Source organism: Sander vitreus, chromosome 17, assembly GCF_031162955.1.
Source record: "Sander vitreus isolate 19-12246 chromosome 17, sanVit1, whole genome shotgun sequence".
Taxonomy (NCBI): Eukaryota; Metazoa; Chordata; class Actinopteri; order Perciformes; family Percidae; genus Sander; species Sander vitreus.
The window spans coordinates 8,191,671-8,207,256 of NC_135871.1; the positions used below are offsets into that span (position 1 = coordinate 8,191,671).

The 15,586-nt window shown below is 40.8% G+C and overlaps 1 protein-coding gene across 5 annotated transcripts in view; it reads left to right on the top strand.

The window, feature by feature from the left end:
- thada (THADA armadillo repeat containing) overlaps positions 1 to 15,586 on the top strand; it is a 115,078-nt gene that overhangs the window by 26,781 nt on the left and 72,711 nt on the right. For all 5 annotated transcript variants that reach the window (XM_078272792.1, XM_078272794.1, XM_078272796.1 and 2 more), the window contains exons 23-27: positions 2,762 to 2,894; positions 6,403 to 6,525; positions 7,367 to 7,489; positions 7,726 to 7,817; positions 14,443 to 14,532. In XM_078272792.1, the coding sequence (XP_078128918.1) occupies positions 2,762 to 2,894; positions 6,403 to 6,525; positions 7,367 to 7,489; positions 7,726 to 7,817; positions 14,443 to 14,532 (561 nt within the window). The remainder of the gene's footprint in view (positions 1 to 2,761; positions 2,895 to 6,402; positions 6,526 to 7,366; positions 7,490 to 7,725; positions 7,818 to 14,442; positions 14,533 to 15,586) is intronic.

Below are 15,586 nucleotides of genomic sequence, written 5' to 3' on the forward strand. Positions count from 1 at the left end.
GGTGCGCTTGTTGCTCCGTATGCGCTGACGCGCTCATCTCTTGACATTTCCGAATGCCTTCCTACAAACGTACATGTGTCATTAGTATGAGGAAAAAAAAATGAGAGTTTAACTGTGTCGGGCTCGGGTCGGGCTCGGACAGAAATATCTTAATGCCTGTCGGGCTCGGGCCGGGCTCGGTTACTGCTCTGTCGGACGCGGGCCGGGCTCGGACAGAAAAATGCGGCCCGATCCGCACTCTAATTCGTACTATCACCACTTAACGTGGCATAAGCTGGATGTTTCAGCCTTTTATCCATTATTTAAGCAAACTATTTTAACCATCTAACCATTGTTTTATCCATTTTTCCTTTACTTTTTGCATATCTGCTCGCTTACTACCTAGTCTACACCTTGCTTAATCGCAGCAGTGGTCAGGTGTCATACTCATTGTGTGGAAATTCAAAACATAATCAAACTGTCATGATTTTAATAAAAAATGATTAGTTGAGCTCTTTCACAATCTTTCTACATTCCCCCTGGCGGCTGCAGAAGTACCCCCTTGGGTAAAAGTACCCCTGGTTGGAATGAACAGAATTACGGTATATACCTTACTGCATGCAGCCAGTCCCTGTTGTGTCAAGTGTGTGTGTGTGTGTGTGATGAAGAACACTGGAGTGTGTGTGGCAGCGCTCCACCCTTGCTCTCCTCTGCGCTGCACATTGGATTGTTTTAATTTGTCCTCTCCGCTCCACTGGCTCTTGTTAAACAGCTGCTTCTTGCAGAGCAGGGCAGAGCTGTTTCTTGCGGGTGTGGGTTTGTGTTGTTTGCCAGACCTGCCTTCAGATCATATTCTTAGCATTTGTCCTAAAACGCTCGGAGTACCAGATGCCACAGAGTAACCGTGTAAATGTGTCACAAAGTTTAGAGCAGGGATTTCCACATAAGACCAATGGAGCCACATTCGATAAGTTTGTTGTAACTTGATAGGGGTTGATGAGGACTTGTGCTGTGGATGAGGTGATATATGATCTTTGGAATTATAAGTTCAGTATATGGAAGCTAATTAAGTACGTTTAAGCCTGTCACGATAAAAAATTTTGCTGGACGATAAATTGTCCCAGAAATTATTGCGATAAACGATAATATTGACGCTCTGAGACCATTTACATCTAATATAATGATAATGGCTTAATAATGCACGTACACCTTTTCAAAGATGAATAAACTTTTATTTCTAAAGAATATTTAGAAATTTTAATAACACTGGAAAGACATTTTAAATATCCACAATAAATGAACAAAACAACCAAAAACAATAAATAAAACGGACTCTCGGTCTCTGTTAACAAAAAATGCACTTGAATAGAAACCAAACGCTGTTGTACAGTTGTGGAATTGCCGTTTGTGACATATATGTTCTCTCAGGCAATTCGTACAGGCTGTCAAATGTTTGCAGCAATCGTCGAAATGCCGGCTTTTTGGCGATACAAAAAGGGCAGCATCTCTGTCTGTGAGTGCACACCATTTTGCACTGTCCTGTTTGTACTTTGTTTGTCGACTAAACGCCCCAGTGATTGTGTACTGTCGGGAAGACGGAGACGGCCCATCTGGCCCATCTGCACCGGATGATTGTGTTTTAGGTGCATATGTATGTTCGTTGTGTTGCCGTGTTTAGTTGCTACTGTTTCACAACAAATGCGACATACTGACTCGCTCAGGTTAAGTGGTTCACAACGGTCACTCGGTTTGAATCCGAAGTGCTCCCACACTACAGCTGTCGCGTTTGGCTTTAAAACCAATTGCATTTTTTTTATTTATTTTTTTTTTTATTATTCCTCCAACTCTCAACTAGCGTTTTCTCTGGCTATACTCCTCACGTGGCTCTTTTGCTGCACTCTGTAGTAGGCTACGCCAGGAGTCCCGCCTCCCCACACAGAGACCATGGGACTGACACGAGGGTTCACTCCTCGTTACGCCAAGGAACCAAGAGGGCTCACCGATGCATCGGGGTGGTCATCCAGTCTCTTTGGTAGAGAGACGAAGGAAAACAAACAAGCACGCAAATTATCAAAATCAAAATTATCGTGGCCGGAAAAATGATCGAGCTCATTTTTATTTATCATGCGATTAATTGGCCTATAGCCATATTTCATCTGCTATTTTCTAAACTATCATTTTATGGCACATGTTTAAACCTTCTTTAAGATCAATTTGGTTGACAAAATAGATTTAAACAAATATTAAACATTATTTGCAGCCAGATGATCTAGGTTTGGTGTGTCTGTCAGTCGACTGTTTTGTTTGAGGTGAAACAGATTTGATTCAGTGCATGAGATTAAAGTCATGCAACAGTGTGGAGGAGAACTTTCCATTTTAAAAACATGCATGCAAAACTGCTAAAACGTATAAAACTCATGTTCTATACGCAACTCTGTCACGTATAGAACATATGTATTCAAAAATGCAAAATACAAAGAGAGTTTATAGCTACTATTATGTCAAGCATATACAATATGGTATTTAATAAGTAAATATGTAACTTGATATGTGATTCATCTGCTTTTGAGTGTCTTTGATGCAAAACGATATGTACATTTACTCACTCAAAAAGCTAACCCCAAAAGATTTAGACCCATAATACTTGTGCATATATACAATATGTGTGTGTGTGTGTGTGTGTGTGTGTGTGTGTGTGTGTGTGTGTGTGTATGTGTGTGTGTGTGTGTGTGTGTGTGTGTGTGTGTGTGTGTGTGTGTGTGTGTGTGTGTGTGTGTGTTAGGAGTGGAAGTCCGGCCCTGCAGCAGCTTCCGGCCCGCTGGCTATCTGAGGTTCTGGAGGAGGTCAAATCCAGTGACCCGTCATCCAAACTGTGTGCCACGCGACGTAGCGCTGGAATACCCTTCTACATCCAGGTGTGTAAGCATGGTTTTCAAAACGTAAACGCAACAAGTGGGCTAAAAAGTATCCAACGGGTGCTTGTAATGTTTGAGTCTTGATGCTGGACTTGATTTCAAGACGTGACAAGAGGCTATTGTTTTCATTTAAAATCCCTTCGGAGCGCAGGAGATGCAGCCTTCTCTCAGTAAGCAGCACATTCCTCCGATTGAATTCCTTCAGCGTGTGTGGTGGGGTGATGGTCACATTGGTTTACCCATCGACAGTGAATCTAATCCTCTTTGCACAGTGTTGCTTTTTTTTTTGTGATCCTTTGGTGTTGTTTTAGACACAGTTTGGGATTTCTTTTGGCCATTTTTGGTTATCTTTACCTGGAGTTTTGCATTTTTGCGTCATACATGACACTAGACTGTCAGAAAGGCAAAACAGGGATTTTTGTCTTTTTCATTTGATGGATTTAGGTAAATTAAAATATGTGACTGCAATTAGCAGTGTGAATTCTAAAGATCAGAAATAAGGACAAGTTGGCAAAATACAAATTCTGAACTGAATGAATTGTGAAACGTGAACTGTAACATGAGGTGACCGTTAAGGTTAAAATGTGGTCAAAGTAGGTCACACTAAAGGTTATGATATGGAGTGTGTTGCATGGACACTGTCAGGGTTATGGTTAGTGAATGAATGTTGGACAGGTCTCAGAGGTTTAGTAATAGAAACCCATGTGTGTCCGTGTGTGTGTCTGTGTGTTCTGTTTACTCCTAAAAGAAGTGCAATCAGCAGTTCCTGGCATGCCACTGGAGCACTCGTGCTGGAAGAACATTGAGTTTCTTAATCCAGCTGCCTTCATGTCTCAGTCACTCACACACACACACACACACACACACACACACACTGACTGTCCTTTGTTTGACCCCGTGTAGTAGGCTCCAGTCCCGCGTACCTTTTAACAATGTGTTGTAATCTGTGACTAACCTACCTTAACACTTGACTGACTCAGACTGTTATTCAGCCACAGCTCGCCTCCCCACTTCCTATGATTACTGATATTAAAACTAGACATGACAGAGTTCATGTTTTATCATAGCAGTAATTTGAAAGTGGGGTTGCTCTTTCTTGTGGTTATGGGTACGCGGCGCATGGCTGCACCGCTGACATCATTGACTCTCTTCTGTTTTGATGCATTTGTGTGCCAGGCTGAATTCAGCTAGATTTGATTCCTAATTTTACAAATAGTTCCAGGTTTCAAAAGTCCTAACTTTGACTTTCTGAAACTGGCACTCGTGGCAATGACATGCTTATCCCTGCATTTGTATGGGACTTTATGGGAATAATTTGCATGTTAGGCCGTGAGCATCCCTGTTGTCGAGCTGAAATGGCCTTTCGAATTAAAAGATATGACAGCTGAAGGTGAAGAAGGGAGACGAGAGAAGCAGAGTGGTTAAAGCCGAACAGAGCATGATGGAAAACCCATATGGATTACTTAAGATGAGGATGAAGGGACAGTTCGGCAGACAGAAAGAGGAAGATAAGATAACGGGGAATAAGGGAGAGTTGAGCAGAGCACAGGAAGTCTGGAGAGAAGCAGAAGTCGACACCTTGGCAGAGCTCTGGGCTGCATTCTTTCACACAGAAAGACCGAGTCAGATCCGGGAAGGCTGGCTCCTGCGCTCGCCTCATGCTGGTCTGGATCGACCTGGGACAGACTTCACAGGAACCGTGCTAGCCCTCTTCTTCCTCTTAACCCCCCCCCCAAGAGTTTATAAGAGCCAGACTGTGCCGCCTCTTCTTCCTCCTCTCCTCCCCACCTCCATCCCCAATCTCTCCATCCCTCCCAGACCTGACTCTTAACCATAACCCAGGCCAGACACACAGCTGGCTCCCATCAGCTCCCACAGTACGATAACTCCTCTCTCACACAGCAGCCAATTGCTGTCACCTCCTCGCTCCCACATTCCCAACTCCCACTCCCGGCACATACGAATGATGTCATTCAGTGAAGCTATCAGTATAGGCAAACTTATGTAATCCTATAGCTGTGTCTTTATGTCATAGAACAGTGTTTCTCAAATGGGGTGTACGTGTACCCCTTGGGGTATGTTTAATAGTTACAAGGCTGTTGTCCAGAACAGACTTCTTTTTTTTTCCCTACCAAAAATGTGACATTTGTGTCGCCTTCTTTGGACCTATTCTTGCCTGCCTTCCTTCTACTGTCCTCCTACTTTTTTACAGTTTGTGTCTCCTTTTCTCATCAGCATTTAAACGTTTTTTTCAGTTACAAGGCTGTTGTTTAGTAAATCTATCGCTGACAGCGCTGTACTGTTCCTCTTTATATATACATTTTTTTTCTACAAAAAATGATTAGCGCTGGTCAGGGGGTACTTGGCTTAAAGAGGGGTACATTATTGAAAGAAGTTTGAGAACCACTGTGATAGAATACCACTGTACATTATACAGTGATGGGCATAGCTCATTTCAGTTTAGAGGTCTATTGCTGCAGTTTTACAACAAAAGTAAGAAGTAACTTAATTAAAAAGATTGGCTGATATGTAAACTTGTTTTAAACTTTTGAAACTGACAGTAGTTCGTGTGGCCTGTCGACAAATGCATCAGTTGCCTATATTTGCCAAATTGTACACCATACAGTATAATGTTATGGCTTTAAACAAAAGGTAGATGATATACAGTAGCTTCTCATTTGTTACGTTTTTCAAACTGCTTACTGACTTCTTTTTCTTAATATATTGACAGGTAAATAACATTGCATTCTCATATTGAGTTTAATGAAACAGTGTAGTTTTTAGGGTCTAATAAAGTGAAGTGCCATTCACCTTCATGCAAAAACAAACATTCTTTTTTTTATTTCTTTCTTTTTCTATTTCTTTAATTCTTTCCGTTAAATATGAACTTAACGAATAACAGCCTGACGGCATTATATCATCAGGACATTAAGTTCTGGCCTCCACAATTAGAAACATATGTCCATATTCTTACAATATGAATATCGGGATTGCATCATATCCAGAAATTTGGAAACTTAATTGCTGCAGATAACTATTGCACATGCTGTCATTGCAGCTCTGGTTAGTGCAACAAGTACAAAGCCTTCTTATCATGTTGTTGTCATGTTGACAAAAGTGAAAAACATCTCGGCGTCAAACGCTGTCTAAAATGGCATCACTTGAGGCAGCATCGGTTGGGGCTGAGACCACACTTTTGAAAATGAAAAATCCCCGGCCAAACTGTCGGCAGTCGAGTTGAATTGTGGGGAATATAGGCACCAGATTTAGACAAGGAAGAAGAATGCCTGGAATAAAAAAAAAAAAAAGACAATAACTTTGGTTCTGCACTATCAATTTTGATCCTTGGTGAGTCGGACAGTGTTAAAAGGAGTGCAGTGCTAAATTGATGGAGTACTCTTTTTTAACAAAACCAAGATCCGGTGAAGACACAGTCGTGATATTAATATCTCTGACATGTTCGTGTGTTGTGAACACACTTTTTTTTCCTCCTTTTTTTACTTCGCAGGCTCTGCTCTCCTCTGAGCCCAAGTCGTCAAGTTGCAGCCTGTTGAAAATGACCATGAGAGAACTGACTGCTTTGGCCATGCCCTCTGCTAACCGGAACACTGACAGCTCCACCGTCCCTCAGGTTTGACCACCCAGTAGCTTCATGCACGAGTCCTTTACCCAGTCAGAGCTTACACAGGAGAGCTGTGTGCTGACCATACTGAAATGGCATCGTAAGGAGTGCTGCTGTGACTGATCTGAGCTCTTGCTTGACTTTTATCCCTAATAATACACTGTGGCCTTCCCTAAAAGTTTGTTGAACATGTTCTGTAAACATACAGCGTAAGAACCAGGTTAGAATACGGCTGTCCTCGACTAAAGAAATTCTTAGTCTACTAACACTCATATGAATTTGTCGACTCATCGATTAGTTGATTGGATCGACCGAGAAACGCGCAATATAAATGCAGTCCATTTCAAACAGATTTTCACCACAAAGAATCATGCAAAAGCACCAATTTGAATCTTGTGTTTACCAGTACTCATAGGTTTCTTGGAAATAAGTCATTCAGCATAAGAGAACATAAAAAAAAATAAAGAAATCTTATTCAACTAAGTCCAAAACGGCCGATTAGTTGACTAATCCACTAAGAGGAGGCAACCCTACAAATCAAGTGGGGGGTTTCAAGGCTGTAGGCAGTCAGTGTGGTATTAATGTATTCTAAAAATGAAAGAAACTTCATCATACCCATCATAATGGTGGTGGATGGCACTGGGGAGACAGTCCATATCTACAAATGACATTAGGAATAGCAGCCAAATGGTGCTGTATTTCGGCGGTTGCTGCTAAGTTTGTCTACCAGCCTCAGCAGGATGTCAGTCCTTTGTAGCTCATGATGTGATTTTTAAAAGTCTTTCTGCCTCATCAAGTAGTGACGGTAGGCCGCTGAACGGTTAAATGTCATCTGTTTACCTCACCACAGGTCCACGCTCTGAACATCCTCAGGGCTCTGTACAGGGACACTCGTCTGGGCGAAAACATCATTCCCTTCGTCTCAGATGGAATGCAAGCTGCTGTACTGGGCTTCACCTCTCCTGTTTGGGCAGTGAGTTTCGACTTCCAAGTTTTCTGCCTCTATTATTTACATTTGTCTCTGTACTTTAAATCTAGACAGATTAACGTGCATCCCCGTCTTTCACTCCAACCCCTCTCAGCGTTTCCAATATTTATATTATTGAGGGTAGACCATATAGACTAGACACACTTACCCATTCAGACATACACTCTCTCTCTCTCTGTCTTCCATCCTCTTTCCCTATGTTTTTTTTTTTTTTTCCCCAGGTGAGGAACTCCTCCACTCTTCTCTTCAGCACTCTGATCACAAGGATCTTTGGAGTGAAGAAGGGGAAGGACGAGCACTCGAAAAAGAACAGGTCTGCTGCTTCTCTCCCTCTGATACTGCTCTAGCAGTTCAAGTTTACTGTCATGTGCATCAGTGCAGAATGAGATGCTTACATTTGAGTGGGAAGTACAAGTCAGTGGTTATCAGTCCTGTCTGTGCAAACAAGGTCCAAAAGTCACAATTCTTAGTGCAAAAAAAAAAAAAAAGTTCTTCGCAACACGCAAATGCCCTCATTTAATACTGTATATTAAATACCTTGAGGTAAGTCCACTTAACATCCACTTGTGTCAAAAGTGTAATCGTCAAAAATGCAAATTATCTTGTCAGTCTGTCATTGCCACAGTCAATTCTGTAATTATCCCAAACATACTTCTTTCTGATTATTTTAGACTCTAAGCTAGACTGCCTAGCATAGAATGTAATACATCTATATTTGTAGTACATCAACACAAATATACAAGCAAGCAATTCAGAGGACTTAAAAGCCAAGGTGAAATAAGCATGTGTATAAACAGTGTTTGTTTTACACCACCGGGGGACACTGTTGTAACACCACTCTGGCTGAAATGAAGGTTTCACTCGACTCAAACCCACTGCTGGTTATTACTTGTGGAGATGCAGCTCCCCACTGCTGCTGTACCAACAATAAGGAAAGGACCCTGGATGCAAAGAGAAAAGGGCCGTTTCACATGGAAAGATAAAATAGAAACACACAATATTAGGTTATTTTTTATTTATGCTCTATGAAAACAACTGGGACCATATGCCATGGCTTCTGTTGTAGCTGGTTTCAAACCTGTGGGCTGTAGTTGATGAGGCCTGAAGTATAATTCCGCAACATTTGTTGCAAAAGTGTGCCATCAAAAGTACAATTACATACGAAAGACTGTCTGGTCTTATCGGTTTTTGAAGTTTGGAAAACATTTTCACCTTAAATTCCACAGTCGCAATCAACACCAACACAGATGATGAAACATGTATGTTTGTTTCAGGGCAAACGTGTTGAGATTACCAGAAACGTATGTAGCCAAAAGCCACTAACCTACATATAGCAATCAATAATGAACAATAAATATTTAGTTTGAGGAGCTGTCGGTGTAGTGGATGTCTTATTTTGGTGGATAAGATGCAGTCGCCACACACCCGGTCGACATGAGGAATCAGTTTAGAGATTTAATTGTCTCAGTTTTAGTTGGAAGGCTATCGGTTGCTAGTCCTGCTTTGCTCTCAAGGATTGTTTGAAAAATTGTGGATTCGTTTTGAGGTTTCTGGAAAAGAGTCTTAAATTATAACAGGCTCCGAATGCCTTGTCACACAGCCGTCCAAGTATTTTGAAAGCTTGATGATGAAAATGATAGCAGACCTGGGTCAAGTTTTCTTCCTCATATATTTTATGATTTGTTGTTTTTAACTTAGATGGATGATAGGTGGAGTTGAGCACTTTGGATGCTGCAGCTGGTTCCACAGGATTATATACACACAGGAAAATATTTGATGGTGCAGCAGACACATTTTCCACAGAAACGCTAGTCTTATTTGGTTGTATCACGTAGTGGAATTGCCCTTTTTGTTTTTCTATTGTTTAGTTGCACAAAAAAAGGTTAGGTTTGTTTCTACACACTTAAGAAATGTCTTTTCCACATGTTATGAAACCCTGAAATTCATAGATAGATAGATAGATAGATAGATAAGAAGAAACACTTCAAACAACTATCAATCAAATATTATTCAGCAAGTACTGCATCTTCAGAGAGCTGGAATCTGACTTTTTTTTTAGTACAGAGCACAAGCTAATGACAATGTGTTCATGGCATCAAGATTTCTATTTGTCCAATACTTTAGTGCGTGACATAATACTTACAACAAACAGCCTCAGCTTTACTCTGTTTTGTGCTAATTAGCAAATGTTAGCACGCCAAAACGCTGAGCAAAGATGGTGGACATGGTGAACATTCTATCTCCTTAAAGGTGCTGTAGGTAGGATTGGGAAGATCCAGGACTTAGCCAAACAATTGGAACATCGACAACTTCTCAGTCCCTCCCCCCTTTCCGCTAAAGCACAAAATGTCGATCCCCCCCCAAAAGGGAGAATGAATGCGTGTGCATTAGTGGTGATTGACCTGCAGTTAGACAAAAGTATGGAATTATCGATACATTTTTGATACCACATGTTTAAAGCGATAGCATTTCCGTTAATGATACATTGAAAAGTATCGAAAGTACCGAAGCTATAAGCACCGTGTGCAGGTTTTTTTTACTTTATTCTATTTTGTGTACCTAGAACCTTTTTTCTTTTTGCCATGGTATCAAAACAGGTGCTGTATGCTGTAATGCTGTATAAAAGTCTGGTATCGTGACAACAAAGATTTCCAACTTGCGGGCGTTATCAGGATGCTTGCCAGATTACAGAGTTGATCGTGTGAGGATTACAATTCTGTACATTGGCAATATAACACCATATCCAATCAATTTGGATTTAATTACATTGAACGATCTTTGGCTGATGTGAGGCGTCCATATTTGTGTGGTTTTCAGATACTAAGTGGGATGTATCGGAGCTTTCAAGAAAATCATGAACATGATTGAACATGTTAAATATTACACGTGCTAAACCTCAGCATGTTAGCGTTGTTGTCACTGTGAGCATGTTAGCATGCTAACATTTAGCTCACAGCACGAGTGTGCCTATAATAGTGCGTTCCATTTGTCCTCTGCAGTAGCCATGTACACCATGAAACCATCATCAATCATATAAACATTTATATGATTGATATCTTACTGGCCCCTTTTGGCACTGAGAGAGAGTTCCATCTAGTATTCAGGGCAACATGAACAACAATGTGCATGTAGTGTTTGGCTGTAGGACTATGTGATAGTTGTATTAAGGTCTATATTGAGCTCAGAAAGTGATTTGTTAACCCACAGATAATTCAGGGTAAAGTTTCACAGGGCCTGGGCCCTGTTCCAGGAAGCTCTGTCTGGTTCCCTTGACTGTATTTCTATTGGCTGCTTTTCTGAAAACCTCTGAATACTCTCAAACCAAGCCAAGGCTTCTCCTGTTTATCTTGTCTGTTTTCACTTGTGTTTTTAACCTGCTGTCTCTCCCTTTTGTATGTCTGTCAGTTACCTCCCACTCGTCTTGTCTGCTGCTTTCTTTCTTATAATTACTGTGTGGGGTTATTATTATATGCATGTTGCACCGTTTGTGTGCTGTGATTCATAACAAAAGAAAAAATTGGCATTTAAACTCTAACCTGCTTTCAGTGTCTTCACAATGCATGTACATGTTTTTTTTTTTTTTTTAAATACCTTTTAGTTTAGGAATCGCTCATTTTTATGTTGCTACAGTGTTCTTGTAGCATGTGAGTAAATGTCATTGTATTTACCTGAAATACAGAACTGTGCGTTTGCGAGCAAGAAAGCCGCCACAAATTTTTTTAATTGCGTCTTTGGGAGTTAGTCTTTTCCACAGTCGGTTATATGTCTGGTCTCCGTTATTACCGTGATTTTCCGGTTGTGATCTCTGGCAGCAGAAAATGCATTGTGACAGCTTGTCCACTCTAATATTTGGCTGTGTGTTCGTAGCGGCCTCTTGCTCCACTGAAGCCGGAGCACAGACATAGTTCCCCTCGTTTATTTACAGCATTTTGAGTAAATTTGTTTCGGAAGAGATGCTGTCTGTGGGAATTTCAGCTCTGTAGTTGACATAGTTACTTGAATCCAGACATACTGTTTGCTTGTGGATCATCGTTCCACTAAGTTTATGCTTCTCCGCTCCGTGACCGTACATTGATGTTGATCCAATTTCGTTGCTGAGAGAAATGCAACTATAAACAAAGCTGACAGAGTGAACGTTGCTCTCTGCATTCCAGCCGAAGCCCCCAGCTTTATCTCCAGCCTGCGTCAAGTCCTCACTTTGCACTACATGTGCTCTTGTACATGCAAACATTTCCATATCAATGTTACTTACCCTAGGTGCTTTTAAATTAAAAACTAGACGGGGAAAGCAGCACTCTCATGACTTGAACACATTTATTTCAACTTATTAAAATCGCCTTTTCAAAAGTATAAGTTGAAATAAATGCTTGCAAGTTATGGGTGTTGGCCTTTCTTTTACTTTAGCAAAAGTACCAATACAAAACTGATAAGATAGTCCTGCTTAAGTAAAAGTACAGAAGTATTATCAGACAAATGTAGTAATGAAGTGCCAAGTACAGAAAAGTGGTGCTGCGACTGAAATATTATGTTTTAATATATTAGAATGGTAGTACCATACATTATATTTATACAATATTTTAATGGGTTATTTTTGGTCGAGGTGGAGCTAGTTTTATCTACTTTATATACAGTTTAGTTTTGTCCAGTGGTTACGGCTACGCCAATTTCTATTCTGTTTTTGAAATGTTCTCTAATCTGGGCTTTGTGTGTGAAATATTTGATAATTGTACCTCTTTTGGGTCTTGAACAGTTATTTAAAAACATCTGAAACGTTTAGAGGGGAAATGTTTGTTTGGTTTCTTTTGTAATAACTTATACAATCTTATTATAAAAGTATTTGTTGTACAAAGTATGACATTAGCCAGTGACAGTGAAAGAATAAAGTAACATGAACTAGAAATAGTCATAGCACAAATACCTCAAAATCGTGCTTAAGTATTACTCCACCGCCTTTTGCATAACATTTTGTATACGCATTCTGTGACTATTCTACTCGCCTGGTGCAACAACTAATCTTCAACAAACCGTTTGTGTGTGTGCGTCTCTCTCATTTGCCTTAAAAGTTAATGCAGCCTATGTGAGTGTGCGCCCAGCTGTGAGTCCACAAACATGACCAGGCCTTTTCACTTACACCTCCTCTCTCCTCTTTTGTGACCCTTACCCCTTTTACCCCATCTAATCCGCTCCGACACAACCTCTGACCCTTGTCCTCCAGGCAGCAGAGTCTCGTCAGACAGAGAGACTCTCATTAGAGAGAGCGGAGGAGGCCGAGGCGCGCACAAACGCACACAATACAGTGAACATGCATACAGTGAACATCATTTACATTATCTCGTTTTCTAATGCAGTCAGAATGTGCAGTTCTCCTCGCAGTTTATCTGAGTCCCCTCTGGGTTGTGAAGTGACTGACTCATATCCAGGTTGAAAGGTTTTTTTTAAAACCCTACACACGACTCCCTTTCCTACCATGACAGTGCCTGCTGCTAACTTGAACCAGGTTGTGTGTGTTTGTGTGTGTGTGTGTGTGTGTGTGTGTGTATGTGGCAATCTCTCCAGGCTTGCGATCATGTGCTTGGCAGACCAGACTTCTTCCCTTTAGGAGCGACTTGATTTAGACAGGCAGACTTAAATAAAAACTTTATTGGCCTTGAGGCTGAATGGCAGTTGCAGCAGCAAGACCACTAGTGTTAAATATAAAGTTTGTCATTTTATTGACAGTTGTGTATGAGTGAATACATACGCACAAACACACGTGACCGTAATTTCTAGCTGGGTAAGCAAACACAAAGGCTGGATTTGTTTAGGTAGGGAGTATTTGGCACAAGACCATGTCTTATCGGTATACTCTCTCCATCATTTCCCTCTTCTCTGCTCCTTGCTTTTTCTTGTTATGTCACTTTTATTCAGAGCATATTAATTTAATCACGACTAACTACCAGCTCATTTAACTGAAATTCAAGTTGCATCGAAGTAAATCCACCAGTACTCCTGATTATTCCTAATCAAATGTGGACAGTGATATATGATGGCAATCAGTTTTACGCTCTGCAGAGATTCTATGTTGCATTTTTATACAGTGTACTTGCTCAAAGCGTCAACACAATTTGGGCTTCTTTCCAATACTAATAGCGTTGTTAATGCTCGTGGTTTAATTAGATTACCTACCACATTTTCTTTTCTTTTTTAACATCTCCTTATTGCATTTTCAAAATATTCTAGTATGCATAATACAAAATCATCATGTAATATACAAAATAGTGGCATCATGGCTCTACGGAGTCCAATATCAGACTGGTGGTCACTTGGGACCACACTGAAATATCTCTGCAGCTATTAAATGGATTGTTATGGAATGTGGTACAGGCATTCATGTCCACCTCACGACGACATGTTGTTGGTGACTTTTCATCTAGCACCATCATCAGGTCTTCATTTAAATTTCTCTTACCTGCAAAACTAATGGCATTCCCATCAGCCTCGGCTGTACTTTGTGTTTAGTGCTAATCAGCGAGTGTTAGCATGCTAACATGTGAAACTAAAATGGCAACCATGGTAAACATTATACCTGCTAAACAGCCGATCACCATTGTCTTCGTGAGTATGTTAGCATTTAGCTCAAACCACTGCTGTGCCCAAGTAGAGCCTCACAGAGCCGCTAGCATGGCACTAGACTCTTGATCTAGACTTTTTATCAAAATAACTTTGATAAAAAATCTGTAAGCCTTAAAACTTAAATATGGAACCACCACCATAAACAACGGATATCGTGCGCATAAGATTTATAAAAAGTATAGTGTTGTATGACTTTGGTGGCTCTGTGCTTTACAAACACGCAGTTTGAGAATCCTTATTTCTGTAGGTTTATGTTTAAGTGGTCTTATTACTGCTAAAAAAAATAAATAAATAAATGATCATGCTCCTTCTGTCTCACCTTTCAGGATGACGGGCCGAGAGTTTTTCACTCGGTTTCCAGCTCTCTATCCGTTCCTTCTGAACCAGCTGGAGGAGGCTGCAGCCACGGTGGAAAGGTGAGGTGGTCCACCTTAATCCACACACATGCACACTCCACATTCAGCCCTTGCCGTGGCATTTCACACTCCCTTGGTCCCATTATAGGTTTAATTTTACTTACATTTAAGCCATACGAAACAGCTTTTCTTAAGCTGATTAAGCAGTGGTGTTTTTGTGCTCGGAGGCTTCCTGGAGTAACAAAGAGGAAAAGTTGGTGAACTTTTCGTCAGTCCTATAACAGATTGTGGGAACATGAACTTTGAACTCAGCTATTTTCTCTAATCAAGTAGTATTGCCCAAGATTGAGTTCTCGTGTGTTGTTTTTTGTATCATATCACTTGCTCAACTGACTATTTGCTCAAAGAATAAGACTTTACGACCGAATAAAATAAAAGTCTCGTTGAGATTTAGTTTTGCAGTGTGGAGGTTGATTGGCCTTATCTTTGTCAGCACAGCCCAAACTCCCTCTTTTAAAAGCCTCTGAGTCGTCCAACAGCTCCCTGGGCGGCCTTATCTTAATATGGATCTAATTAATTGAATGCTCTTGCAGACCGGCTCTTTCACAATTCCCCTCACTCCTTTCGTCCCTCGTTGAAACATTTGCAAATTTCCCACGGAACCAGCTCTCAGCTGTCTGACTTCCCACATCATTTCATCATATCGCGCCACCCAAACAGACCGACCACACCATACTGTAGCAATACACAGCAGGACACGAGACAAGAGAGCTGCTGTTAGTGGTTTTAGACCAGTCTTGTGGAAGTTAAGTACAAGTGCATTCCCAAAGTAGGTCCCAATATAGGAAAGATTATAGAACTGAGATGTTGAACTATAAGGTTGTACTTTGGAGTCCATGTATATACATTATGTACTATGTAATCCTCCACAAATGCTTTCCCCCCCCCCCCAAACAAGTACTAATGAATTAAGAATAAAAAAACAATTCTGGTGTCCACAAAAAGGGGCTGTAATGTACATGCAGATAGGCAACATGTTGTGCATGCATACATATGGCTAAGAATATCCTGGATCAATGTCTGTTATACAACCACACCTTGGATCATGGCAAGT